Source organism: Paramisgurnus dabryanus, chromosome 4 (assembly GCF_030506205.2).
Source record: "Paramisgurnus dabryanus chromosome 4, PD_genome_1.1, whole genome shotgun sequence".
Taxonomy (NCBI): domain Eukaryota; kingdom Metazoa; phylum Chordata; class Actinopteri; order Cypriniformes; family Cobitidae; genus Paramisgurnus; species Paramisgurnus dabryanus.
In genome coordinates this window covers 39,844,705-39,857,830 of record NC_133340.1, presented here as the reverse complement: position 1 = coordinate 39,857,830, position 13,126 = coordinate 39,844,705, and the positions used below count along the sequence as shown (strand labels likewise).

Here is a 13,126-nt window from a genome sequence, read left to right as displayed (position 1 = left end):
TACTGTCAGCTGAGCTCACTAACCAGCTCTCCTGTCTGCTCTTTATCATGCTGCGCTGGATGTTGTTTTGATTCACAGCTGGAGACACTACAGATTCGCTCTCTTCCTGTATGAGCTCTCCAGGTATGGAGCGTCTCTCCACAGATTCCCTCTCTCTCTCCACGCCAACCTGGCGTGGCTCCAAACGCTCCATCTGCTTCAAGAACGGCTGGCAAACAAGCGGACACGAAACTGCTGAGACTTGGAGCAGTGCTGACGAAGAATCTGCCGCGACCCCTACGTCACCACGGCTGAAATCACGCAGCTGTGATGATTTGCTGTCTGATGGACATGGCGCTAGTAATGATGGGAGAACGTTGAATTCTGTGACTTCCATTCGCACTGAGAGCACAGGTTCATTGCTTGATGAAGATGTCATGCAACCGCCTCAAGTAAAAAGTCTGACCTCATCCCCCAGGGGTCGCCGACATCACAGACGTAAGATGCCCCACGATGCCCCTGGTTTCCTTCAGCTTTACAAAACGATGCACCACATTGACCGTGAGCAGCTCTTACCCTCAGACGTGATTCGTTCTGTACGTGCACGAATCCTTGAGTTGGAACGGCAACAGCAGCAGCAAAGGCACAGCCTCCATGGCTGGGCATCTTTAGGTCAGGAGGTGCCACGACAAATGGTACCCAACCGGATATCGGAGTATGAGCAGCTCATCCAGAAATCAAAGTCCATGCCAGACCTTGGTGATGACACTGTCCCTTCAGGCACCACAACTCCAGGGTCCTCAAGGGCCAGCAGTTGTCCCAAGCGACGTTTTTCCGTTGAATCACTTTTGGAAGAGGACGACAGTCCAGATAAGGCACGGAGTCCCCCAGAGGGACAGCCACGAACAGGACCAGACAGCAATAACCTGGTGCCAGTTCATGAAAAGAACCAACGACATCAAGATTACTCGGACAGCGAGCAGGATGCGTGTGCTTCCGAAATAAGCGACATCCAAATAGAAGGATCATCGTTGTGCAGTGAGAGCGACCTCGATCATTGCTCGCTCACCTCATCTGAGAGCTTCTATGCTCATCATGGGCATCATCACCACGGACACCGTTTCCACCGACACCATCACGTGCACCAGAGCTTGGGTCAGAGTCAAGGTTACCAACATCGCCACCTCATCAGCTCCTGTAAGGGTCGCTGTCCAGCCTCGTATACACGATTTACTACCATGTTAAAGCATGAACGCCAACAAGAAAGGGCTCGGCAAGACTCCCGCCCTGTTACACCTCCACCAGGCCAGCAGTCGCAAGGTGAGTCAGGCCTTTCCAAACTTGCCTTCCTGGTCAGCCCCGTGCCTTTCCGCCGAAAACGAGGCTCCCCACCCACCCATCGGCGACACTGCAGAGGTGGGGGGTCAAAATCCAAAGCCGCCATTTATGAGGCTTTAGATGCTGCATTGCAGGACATTTATGATCACATAAGGGCAGAAAAGGGGCAAGGGGCAGCAAGGTTGCCAGATGATAGCATACTGCGCCGGCTACTAGAGGAATTGCTACCAGACGTCCCCAAGCGTAGCTCTTCATTGCGGGTTCAGAGAGGGTCCGGCTCCCCCTCCTCCTCCCACATCCACCAGCCTTACCATGGAGCCCACCAATGTGCCTCCTATCAACAGCAACACCACCATGCAGACGCCTCCAACAACAACCAGCACTCTAATGCTAATGCTAATGCGCACTGCTACTCAGGTGCTGTCTCATAAGCTTGTTTTTCTTCAGTATCATTATGTCATTACGTCAGTTGTTCCCAAATAGACACATGCAAACACTTTCGCTTCTTTTCCACTAATAAGGCACCATGCTGTATTATATATTATAGCATATTAGCTAGACATATCATCTTAGTATAATGTATGTAAAATCATACAAGCAAGAGAGCTGTTGTATTGATTTTAAATATGGATGCTGTGACTTAAAAAATTATAAATGTTCTATAGGGTATTCTCAAACCTTTGACCTGGTGTCTGTCCAAAAAAAAATTCACAGTTTGGTGAAATATCGACAAACACAACCTCGGTTAAAATGAACCCATAAATGTCCATATTTGATCAAGTCATAGGTTGAAACAACCCAGAATAGGTTCATTTTTGTGTACATTTGAGAAATGTTTGTTACCATACTTACTAGAGTGTTTGTGCTTTACAAAAATGTAAAATGATTAAAGTGGAAAAGAAATGTCAGCGGTTGTATGATTAAGATCTCTTACGTGCTTCAGTATGCATGATGTTTTTATTATGCTTAATTTACCCTTTTTACACCTTTGCTTGTTATTATGTTCATTTTTTTATTTGTTTTGCCACTTTTCATTTTATTTTTCTATATTTATATTTTTTAATCATTGTTTTATTCACTATTCTGTGATGGCTGTAATATTTAGGGGGCTTTTTTCAAATGCATGCGGTTTTTATGCTGATGTATCTTCCTGATTATCATCTCGTACTTTTTGTTTGACCCAAAATGTGAAATAAATGTGCATTTTTATTTAAATTGTCTAATATTCCTTTTGGTCACACTGGCGTCCATGTCGTGTTGAACACGATTGCTGTTTTTTGTTCTATTGACCTTTTCATTGTGATCCCACAGATCAGGGGTCTGACACGGGCCGTCTTACACCACAAAGCAGAAAACTCACACCGGAAAGAGAGGTAGTAAGACTTGATCATCTTTTATACAATATATACTAGTTTTCATTTTATTAGAATTAATTAAAGACTAAAATCTTAAAGCTGAATACTTGTTGTATAGTAATTTTAAGCTTATGCTATTTTTTCTGCTTGTAATCTTCAATACCACATTCTTCTTGGTTACAGTTTCACAATATTTGTCTTCATGGTAATGTTTAGGCTGATGATATTTCTACTTGTCTCGTAGGTTATTTCTAAGCAGATGACCTATCTTATATTATCTTCTCTTCTCCATCAGAAACAGTCTGCCAGGGCTATTTATGATTTTAAAGCCCAGTCTGCCAAGTAAGTATAGATCCAAGAGTCTGTCTGGTGCATGTTAATGACGTCACAACATGTTCTCAATTCACTGAAGGTTTTAGTGGAGTATGCTGTATCAGCTTTTTCATTTTTTTGCTTCGTACATGTTTGCAAGCTTGCTGATGCCAGACTGTATGGCTGCCATGAAAAGCAATTTTTGCATTTAGCTTTTGGTTCTTCTGCGTTTTTATAACCTTCTGTTATTTTTTGCAATTGGTCGCAGAACCGTCATTCATTGCATGAATATTTATACTTAAATGCAGACGCCTCCACAACCACTAAAGAAATGTCAGCACCTATGAATCCTCAGCTAAAATTTGCAAATCATTAAATGCACTGTGTAAAACACAGCATACCCTCATATATTGCATCTCGATCTGTTAAATCTGTAAGTAGTGATGGGAGTCAAACTAAACTCACAAGTCACTGGTTTAAATGTGTTTTCTGTAAGGCCTATACAATGCATGTTTAAGCTCACATATTTTTGCACATATATGTGTGTATTCGCAGGGAACTTTCTTTTAAGAAAGGAGATGCAGTCAATATCATCAGACAGATCGACAGTAACTGGTTCGAGGGGGAACACAAAGGACGGATTGGGATTTTCCCCATCTCATATGTAGAGGTCAGAAATTTGCCGCATGTTCATCACTGCAGTGATAAATATTTAGTTTATTATATTTCTTTATGCAGTGACATCAATATTCACATTTTTGTTACTATGGCAACCAAAGTAGATACACCAGATATTGACAATGTTGTGAACAATTTAATTACCTTTATTCTATTTTTTCATTCTCTCCTTTAGAAGGTTGCATCTCCAGAGAGGAGGCAGCCTGTCAGACCTCCTCCCCCTGCTCAGGTTAGAGAAATGGGAGAGGCCATAGCTCGATACAACTTCAATGCTGACACTACAGTGGAGCTTTCTCTTAGAAAGGCAAGTGATTTACCCAGAGGATAAAAAATAGTCAGATGAGATCTCTTCAGTGTATTTTTTTCTCATAGACTGCAATTAGATGAAACAAAAAGCATATATAGATGTTCTAATCTGAGCATAGTTTCATACATAAATTGTTTAAAATGTTCATTATGAACTCATTCTTCCAAAATAATTTAATCTGAGCTATGCTATCTGTATATTTGAAGAGTTTGGTTACAAACGCAATAAAGCCATTTTGACTAATTTTGGTAAAAATGTGTTTTCTATACCAAGAAAGTGACAAGATGAAAGCCACTATTGTCTGTTACAAGCTTTCACATAGCATCTTTAGGTTATAATAACATTAAAAATTCAAATCCATAATTTCATTTTCAAAGATTTATTATAAAAACTGATTTTTTTTCAAAATGCTATAAATCTATTAAATAAATATATAAATGTGCATTATCTTTGCCATGTTATATTCATTTAGTTGACTAGTGGTATACACAGATAAAAAAATAAACATTAATGGCATACATCAAAACACTTACTTTGTCATATTAAGAACACTGTCATTGCTGCCGTCATCCTTGGGATGTCGTCGCTGAACTTTTTTGACAGCGATCAGCTGTAAAATGTTTTGGTCCTGCTTGATTTTCGTTGACTTTGAGTAAAATAATGTAAAGTTTTTCATAAGATCCCCTGGGGTGAATGTGTTAGCGTGACAGAAGCTTGATGCTGTCGTGTGAGAACAAGCAACAGCCAGCATTTTCCTTCGCTCGAGTGCCTCTCACATAAATTTTTAGATTTTGATGGCTTACGTTTCTTCTCTGCCACAGAAAACCACCACAGGTTTATCAATGTCATCAAAAGTATTATTTTGTTTTTGTTTGGTTGTTGATCATGAAGTAGATGAGGAAAACTACAGTAGGATTCCATTTGTATTCAAAGCACAGCCATTATTGTTTACAATGTGTGTAATGGTGCGCTGTGATTTGTTGACCGGATTTATTGCATTCTGCAGAGAAGGAAGACTGGTGTTTATCGCGTTTTGGAAAAAAAGGGAGAAAAGATGACAAAATAACACGGCGGATATTGGATTTTGCGTAAAATTAAAAATTTGCTTTTTAATAGTGACCAGATACAATACTGATTTTGGCGGTAACTTATTTTTTTTAAATGGCGTTTTGGAACCAAACTCTTCATTTATTATGCTATTTAATTTATAGCTGTATACTCATACTCTATGGAATCAATTGTCCCATATGTGTATAAGGAATCTTAGGTAAAACATGAAATTTAATATTGGAATGATATGGGAACACTATTTATGGTTCCAGAGTTATTAAAAAGCGCAACCTTTGAGCAGTAGCATTTTCCTCTTCCCAAAACATTGCTTACCCTAAATGCACACGTATCTTTTAGGGTGAACGGGTGATCCTCTTGAGGAAGGTTGATCAAAATTGGTATGAAGGGAAAATTCCTGGCTCAAACAGGCAGGGTATTTTTCCAGTGTCTTACGTCGACGTGATCAAGGGCTCCCCATCCAAGAGCCCCAGTCACCAAGGAGACGCGCACACATACAGGGCACAGAAGGTAAGACAGCAGCACAGCAGCATGCACATCCACAAACAAATGTGACAAATATAATGTATATTTTTTGGGTGTGCACCCTTTTCAGGTGCCCAGTACTTCTTAAGCAGGTTTGTGTGTTATTGTAGGTTTAATTTACGATTTTTACTTTAACGATTGTATATCTCTGTACTTCTCATGTTGTTTGATGAGGGTAAGTTAAGTAGGTTACTTTTTAAATCATTTTTTTCAGTGTGTGTTTGTGCATTTCATACAGGCACAAAAATCAAAAGCTGCTCTGTATATGTCCTATTTATCTGAAAAGGAAAAAGCCTTAATAAACTCATAAATGCTTTCTTTCCCCCTGCTAAAGCATGACACAGACTCCTCCCCCCAGTTGCTGTGGTTCGATTATGCCACTAGGACCCACCTCCGAGCAGTCACTAGCGAATGGCTATCCCTCACACTGGGTGTCTCCACCACTTACCCATCGTCTTCTTGTGGCAGTCCAGTCCCACCCACCCCTCCTCCCTTACCAGTCAGCCTACACTGCACAAGCCCCCAACCTCCTACTCCACCTGTGAGAAAATTCACCCCATCACCACAAAACCCCTCCTCAAAGTCCTCCCCCATACCCATACAAAGACCAATCATAGACTCCTCAAATATTTCTCTATATTCCCATGAACATCCCTATGGGCATAGAATGAAATCACTAGATTTCGGTTTACCTCAGAAACTGATCTCAGACCATAACCTGGAGCTGTTCAGACCAGTACAAAAAGTGCCTGGTGGTAAAAGCTTGATGCAAAACTATGACCCATCAAGCCTTATAACCACACCTGATCCATATGACCAGCTCATGTTTTTAAGACGTCAGCTTTACAATGAACTTGAAGTCAGACTGGCTAACCAATCAGCGAGCATAGGTTATCGAGAGGTGTTACCGGATTGGTCAAAGTCTGAGTCCATCAGTACAAACCAAGAAGCAAATATAGCAGATAAAGGTCATGAGATCTGCGAGAAAAAGACTGAGGAGAAGTTCTCAGTTGTTTCGGGTAACAAGTCAAACTTTCACAGCCCTATAACTGATATTAAATGGGAGGGAATTCCTGAGTTGTTCATAAAGGAAGAAGATGATGAAATAATCAACAGATCAGGCTTGGATGCTGTATCAAAAAAAGAGGTAGTGAATATCGTGTGACGTATTATATTAGTGCATAACACAGTAGTTGTGTGTACTAGAGTAAACACCCTCTAATCATCATTCCAAATCTCTTACTACAATTAAAACCCAATTTTTTTTATCAAAATTTTCATTTCATACACTGTCAGAAAAAAGTCCAAAATGGGGTCTAAAGGTACAAAAATGTACACATTTTTACAGGTATACTAACAATTAAATGTTCTACCTTTTAGGGTATGTAATTGTATTTTAAGGATCTATTGTGTACCTTTAAAATGCACCAATTTAATTGCTAAAAAACAATGTTATTTTGTGTATTTGGTATAATACAATGTGTTTGCGTGATAAATAATAACACATTATTTTCCACATACCGTACATTTTTGTAGCTCCAGATTTCACTCTCTTCCTGAAAAGCATGGTTTTGAAAAGCTCTGTGTCCCTGATTGGCCAGCTAATATGTATGTTGTAAATGGTCTGAATACCTCTGACGTCAGCCGGATACGTGACGCTCCTTACCATGTTTGAAAGATTCGGTTGCTAACAGGAGTTAACTTACAGGCTGTAAATCCGAAGCGGGAGGAATTATGATAATGTCGGTCTTGTCTACATCACCAATCCCAGGAAGTAAACTGTTGCCTAAAATACGTGTGTTTGTTGTAGTCCAAGAAAAGAGATTTACGTTTAACTCTTTCCCCGCCATTGGCGAGTTATCTCGTCAATCTGCAATACCGCTATTATCCACCAGATGGCGCTCTTCCGCAAGTTATAAAGTATTGCCCTAGGGCAAACAGCTGTATGTCAGTGTATGTTTTAAATATCGCTCTGCATCTCAAGTCTATCAAAAGTCCTTCACAAAAATGGAATTATCTCAGCTTTTTGCTCAAAATTTGGTGTTTTTGATGAAACCTACACATATTTGAGAGGTGATAAAAACAGAACACATGAAGGTAGGATGAAACGGATTTTTTAGTTTGAAAGCAGAGGGTCTGTTTTTTATTTCATATATTGTATGTTTATATATTTAAAAAGGAGCATATTCTGGAAGGCATTAAACTTTTGTGAAAATCATGAAAAATGCTGGTGGTGAAAGAGTTAATGTTACGTTTACACCAGCCGCGGTATGGGCGGCAAAAACGCGCTGTTCTCGCGTAGTTGGACGCTTGAACATTTGAGTTCACTTGCTTTATTCGCGCTTGAAATTCTAGTCATTCCAGAAATTTAGCATAAATTCGTGTCATGGTAGGGGCTTCTGCGACTCCGCGGAGACTCCGCCACTCCGCTCGCTTCCTGTAATCACGTCACTACTACAGCAAGGTCCTGATTGGTTAACGCGACACAGAAATCCACCAAAGTTCAGATTTTTCAACTTGCGCTTTTCCCGCGGCAACACTCAATTTGCGTCTTTGCATTGACTTAACATGTAAATCACCCGCGCTTGCCGCCTCTACCGCGGCTGGTGTAAACGCAGCATAAGATGATAGCGTCAACGTTTAGTTTGGGGTTTGTACCTTTTGCATATTTGTAACATGTACTAATACACACAAACCAAAGGAAATTTTAAATCATGAATCAGACCATTGATGCTCTTTAAAGGTACAGTTAACTGGAACAAAATTGTTCCTTAAGGTACACAATAGGTTCTTAGAGTATAATATTGTACCCCAAAAGGTACAACATTTTAATACGTTGTATAGGGGAGAACTACATTTGCATTTCAAACTATGACAGCATCTTTAGCACGCAAGCCTTGACAGGGGTAGAGTTGACAAATATTGCGTTTTTTCGACAGCGTTTCGCGCGTGTAGGTCCAGAAAGCTAAATTTTTTTCTTATAACGCATTGTGTTTCTCGTTAACTGATTAATCTACAGGTTATTTAGTAAATCAGGTTTAAATGTCAGGAGTTCCTATTGGGATTAAAGTAACACTTGATACTTTTCTCCCACTGCTTATACTGTTGCATTGTGCATTTATATTTATGCTAATTTGATTTAATTTAATTTTCATATTGTTGATAATGTTGAGTTTTTTTTTTTATAAAAAATTTTAAATATTTTTTTTTTTTTGCAAAGATAAACAACAAAATATGTTTGCAGTTACATATAAACAAAGTCACAGTCATGTATATTTACTAGAAACAAGTGTGACACAAAAATCTATCTTGTTCTCTGTTACTTTTGACCCACCTGCGTGTTACTTTTCGTCCCAGCTGAAAGGGGCCAAAGTAACAATGCGCTACTCATGTTCAATGTGAAATTATACTGAAGTCGTTTTACATTCGTTCAAAATTCCACCTGGTATTGATAGACCACACTTGTGAGTTATTGACCATAGCAAAAATATCTATTTTTATCTCTGTCTAAAACATTATCTTTAAAAATTAATTTTTTCTGAAAATGTTTACTTTCACACTTGCGCTCCCCTAAAAAAAATTACCTTTGAGGGTACTACCCCAGCTACAGAAAAGGTACAATTTTGTACCTTTTTCTAATACTAAAAAACAGTCACTAGGGACAGTACCCTTTAAATGTGTCCTAATATGTACAATTGCGTACCAATAATGAATCTTTGACATATTTTTGAGGTACCAATATGCACTCTTTGGTACCAGTATGTACCTCTTTATGAAAGGGTACTACCCCACTGACAGCTAGGGAGCATTTTTTGACCCATCTTTATCAGACAGTGAATTTACTGGCTATATTCAAGGGGCCATATTCTACATTTTGGTGCATTTTGGACTGTCATGTCAACATGATGCATACATGACATGAAGGCAGTCGTGTCTATGCATGTGGTTGTGACGGAGAAAAAAAACATGTGAACATGTTTTTGCTTTTTGCTTTCAATTAATGGTTTTGGCATACATTGGTTTGATGTATATCTACATATTACATTTTTAAGGGAAAGAAACAAAATATATAAACCTTAAAAATCTTTTTTGCATGTACAATAATTTAGACTACCAGGCTCAAAATTGTAAATTTGTGAATAGCTTATGTATATTTATAGTGGAAACACATATTCAGCTCTGTCCTTTTTTTTGCCAGGCTGACTCCTCATCTGTTGCACAGTGCAGCACCTCCTCCTTCATTACTTCATCACTCCCCTTCACCTCCTCCCCCTTTACCACTCAAAATGTCTCACTTTCTCTTTACTCCACTAGCTTTTCTCCTCCTCATATTAAATCATCCAACTCGACTGTTCACCCCTCACCTCTGTCGGCTGTTAAACCCATTCCATGCGTGTCACCTCCACCCACACTTTCTTTGATACCCTCTTCTTTCTCTGTCCTTCCATCTTCCTCTTTGTCTTCCCCTTCAAACTCTCCTCTCCCTCCATTATCTGTCTCCTCTCCCCCTCCTTCACCTCCACCTTTCACTCCAATCCCTTCATCTTCTCCTCCTTCGCCTCCTGCATTGAAAGAATCTCCACTATCGGCACCATCTTTCCCATCTTCCTTACCAGTGTGTTCTCCTCTGTCATCTTCACCTCCTATTTCTCAATGCCCCTCATCTTCATCTCCTCTGTCCTCTCCACCCCTCCTTCACTCTTCTATCCATCCTCAACATTCCTCACCTCTACCCACATCCACAAATTTCTCCTCTCAAATCCCAGCTTCCAACTGTCCATCTTCTCCTCACTCATCCCATATCCCTCCATCTCCTCCTTCATCTCCAATTCCTTCTCATCCTCCTCTTTATTCTTCCAGCAAGCCTCGTCTACCAACCATCCCCGCCTCCCCACCCTCCTCTCCCTCTCCTCCCCCTTCTCCTCCTCCTCCATCTTTACCTCAGTCTTCCTCAGATCTTACTCCATCATCTTCTTCTGCTCCTCTCTGCTCTGCTTCTTCCCCTTCCTCTGTCCCTCCTCAAACCTCTCCATCCATCCCACCATCGTCTCCCTCTGTTCCTCCCCTCTCTCCTCGTTCACAGCCTCGTTCTCCTAAGATCAAGGTAAAATAGTGAAAGAAAGAAAGGTTTTCTTGTGTATATTTTATAACAAGAATGCAGGGTTGCTGTGGGGGGCATGTGTGTGTGAGCTGATGTATAAGGTGCTGCAATATGTCTGGTCTTGTGTGATGAAACAGGCCCCATGATTTACTTACAGACTAAATATATACAGAATTGTGTGAGTGTAAATATGCATGCAGTTGACCTTATTCATTAGATGAATGTATAGGGTTGTGACGGAGTGACAGAGATGTACACACAACAGTACAGTCATTTGAACAATTGAACTGTACTTCCATCACTATATTAGCCGAGATTTTATTTACATTATTTTAATATAGCCTCTGCCTTGACTTAGCTTTATGGTGTGACAGAGAAACAGCGTGTTTGCATGTGTATCATGGACTGTATATATCAAGTCCCTAATAATTTAAAACTTTGGCATGACGGTTAAGTGAAACATCACACTAGGAAAAATATTTTCTTAATCAGTGTTTGTGTCTTAATTTCCAGAAAAATTCTAAACATCCTTAAACCAAGATAACTGAAGACTGTCTTCCTAAAATAACGACCTCATAGTTTAGCTTATAACGACATACAACCGCAAACAGAGGAATTTTGTCTTTACTGTCCCAATACTTATAAAGGGCACCATGTATGCTACCATTCACAATGTTTAGGGATACTTGACTGAAATGTTTATCATGATCTTTTTTATCATGACCTATCATGAGCCATTAAACAAAGATATTTGCTTAAATGCTTAATTTTTCGTAAACATGATACACTTAAATATTCGTATGCCAACATATTATTTCTTTAACTCATTTCCCGCCATTGACGAGTTATCTTTTCAATTAAGAGAAAACATTTGCCTGAAAAAAACTTGTTCCTGATGAGTTTTTATGATAAACTGTAATACCGTGATTGTCCACTAGGTGGATAAATATGGATTACCCTATTTATAAAAAAAAACTGAATCAAAAAATGATTTATAAATTTTACACTCTGTGTGTGTTTTGATAATCGTTCTGAATCTGATCTCTAACAAAATTCCTTCACAAAAGTTCAATGATTTCATCTTTTTCCTCAAAATTTTGTATTTTTGAAGAAAAATACCCATTTAAGAGTTTATAAACAGAGAAAAACATAAAGATAGGATGAAACTTTTTTTTCGTTTTGTTTGTTTGAAAGCAGAAGGTCTGTTCTTTCCTTTTATATATGTGTATATTTGTTTATATATTTTTAGAAGAAATGTTTCCTGGAAGGCATTTTGTGAAACTTTTATGAAAATCACAGAAAAATGCTGATGGGCAACTTCTCAAAAAAAGGCTGGCAGGTAATGAGTTAATAAAGAAAATTAATATTTGACTTCACAAAATATTTTGATCTTGAACTAAATAATAAAAAATAAGATCCCAGAACAGATGGGAACTTTTTCAATAAAGTTCAAACATCTTAGGATGCGACCTTAAAGGGTCAGAGAATGAAAAAACATTTTTACCTTGTCTTTGTTAAATAATGGTAGTCTACCCGCATTCACGAACATACAAAAAGTGCTAGACATGCTAAACATCTCAGTCTCATAGAAATTCCTCTTTTAGAAATGTCAGCCAGAAAACGGCCCAATCAAAAAAAAAAACTGATGCTTATGACATCACAGGCATCTCACTGCCCCTCCACTTTAAAATAATTGGCTACATTTTTTGAGTGGCAGCAAAGTCAGCCAATCGGTAATGAGATTGCAAGTTAAGCCAGTAGGGGGAGCCAAATAGGTGCAAAACCACTTGGTTTAAATCCCCCACCCTAATAGAGCTATCTGAGAGAGGTTTTTAGGAAGCTTCTAAGGCATTACAGACCCAAACTAAAAATATTTTGTCTACATGTCACATCACAGAACAAGGATAAATACCCATTTCAATCATTCTATGTCACCTTTAAGCTGCTCGATAAAATGCCAAGACAGTATTTTTTTGCAGACTATGCTAAGGGTAGCTACTATTAAGATACTAAATATTACATATTTTGATATATTTTTCATTTTTAATAACATATTTTCCAGATTTACATTTGTGTTATTCCATAGTTTAATTTTCAGTTTATTTTAAAATTATATTAATTAATATTAATAAAGAATTAAGTAAGTAAACCTAAATATTTAACAGGTAGTGTTGCCATGTTGGCAAATCATTTCCTTTTTTTATCTTGTTTAAGCCAGAAAGATTTATGCTTAAACATCAATGTGAGTAAGATGGGGTATGGTAAAATGAACATACGAATTTAATTTTTAAACAGTAGGGTTCTTGTAGCTCAATTGATAAAACATTGTGTTACCAACACAAAGGTCATGGGCTCAATCCGAGGGTGTATATATTAAATGCATTGTAAGTCACTTTGGATAAAAGCGTCTGTCAAATGCATACATTCCTTGCTTTAAATATCTAATGAAAGCAGGACAAAATA

The 13,126-nt window shown here is 38.7% G+C and overlaps 1 protein-coding gene and 1 long non-coding RNA gene across 6 annotated transcripts in view; one reads left to right on the top strand and one right to left on the bottom strand.

Moving 5' to 3' along the window:
• Positions 1-13,126, bottom strand: part of LOC135735893 (uncharacterized) — a 226,346-nt gene that overhangs the window by 101,855 nt on the left and 111,365 nt on the right. The window lies entirely within an intron of this gene.
• sorbs2a (sorbin and SH3 domain containing 2a) overlaps positions 1-13,126 on the top strand; it is a 63,178-nt gene that overhangs the window by 46,227 nt on the left and 3,825 nt on the right. The window contains exons 18-25 of one of the 2 annotated variants that reach the window (XM_065254547.2): positions 79-1,734; positions 2,629-2,690; positions 2,968-3,014; positions 3,540-3,654; positions 3,838-3,966; positions 5,377-5,547; positions 5,897-6,709; positions 9,761-10,666. In XM_065254547.2, coding sequence (XP_065110619.1) covers positions 79-1,734; positions 2,629-2,690; positions 2,968-3,014; positions 3,540-3,654; positions 3,838-3,966; positions 5,377-5,547; positions 5,897-6,709; positions 9,761-10,666 — 3,899 coding nt within the window. Of the gene's footprint in view, positions 1-78; positions 1,735-2,628; positions 2,691-2,916; positions 3,015-3,539; positions 3,655-3,837; positions 3,967-5,376; positions 5,548-5,896; positions 6,710-9,760; positions 10,667-13,126 lie in introns of both variants that reach the window. The other variant, XM_065254548.2, reaches the window with a different exon arrangement.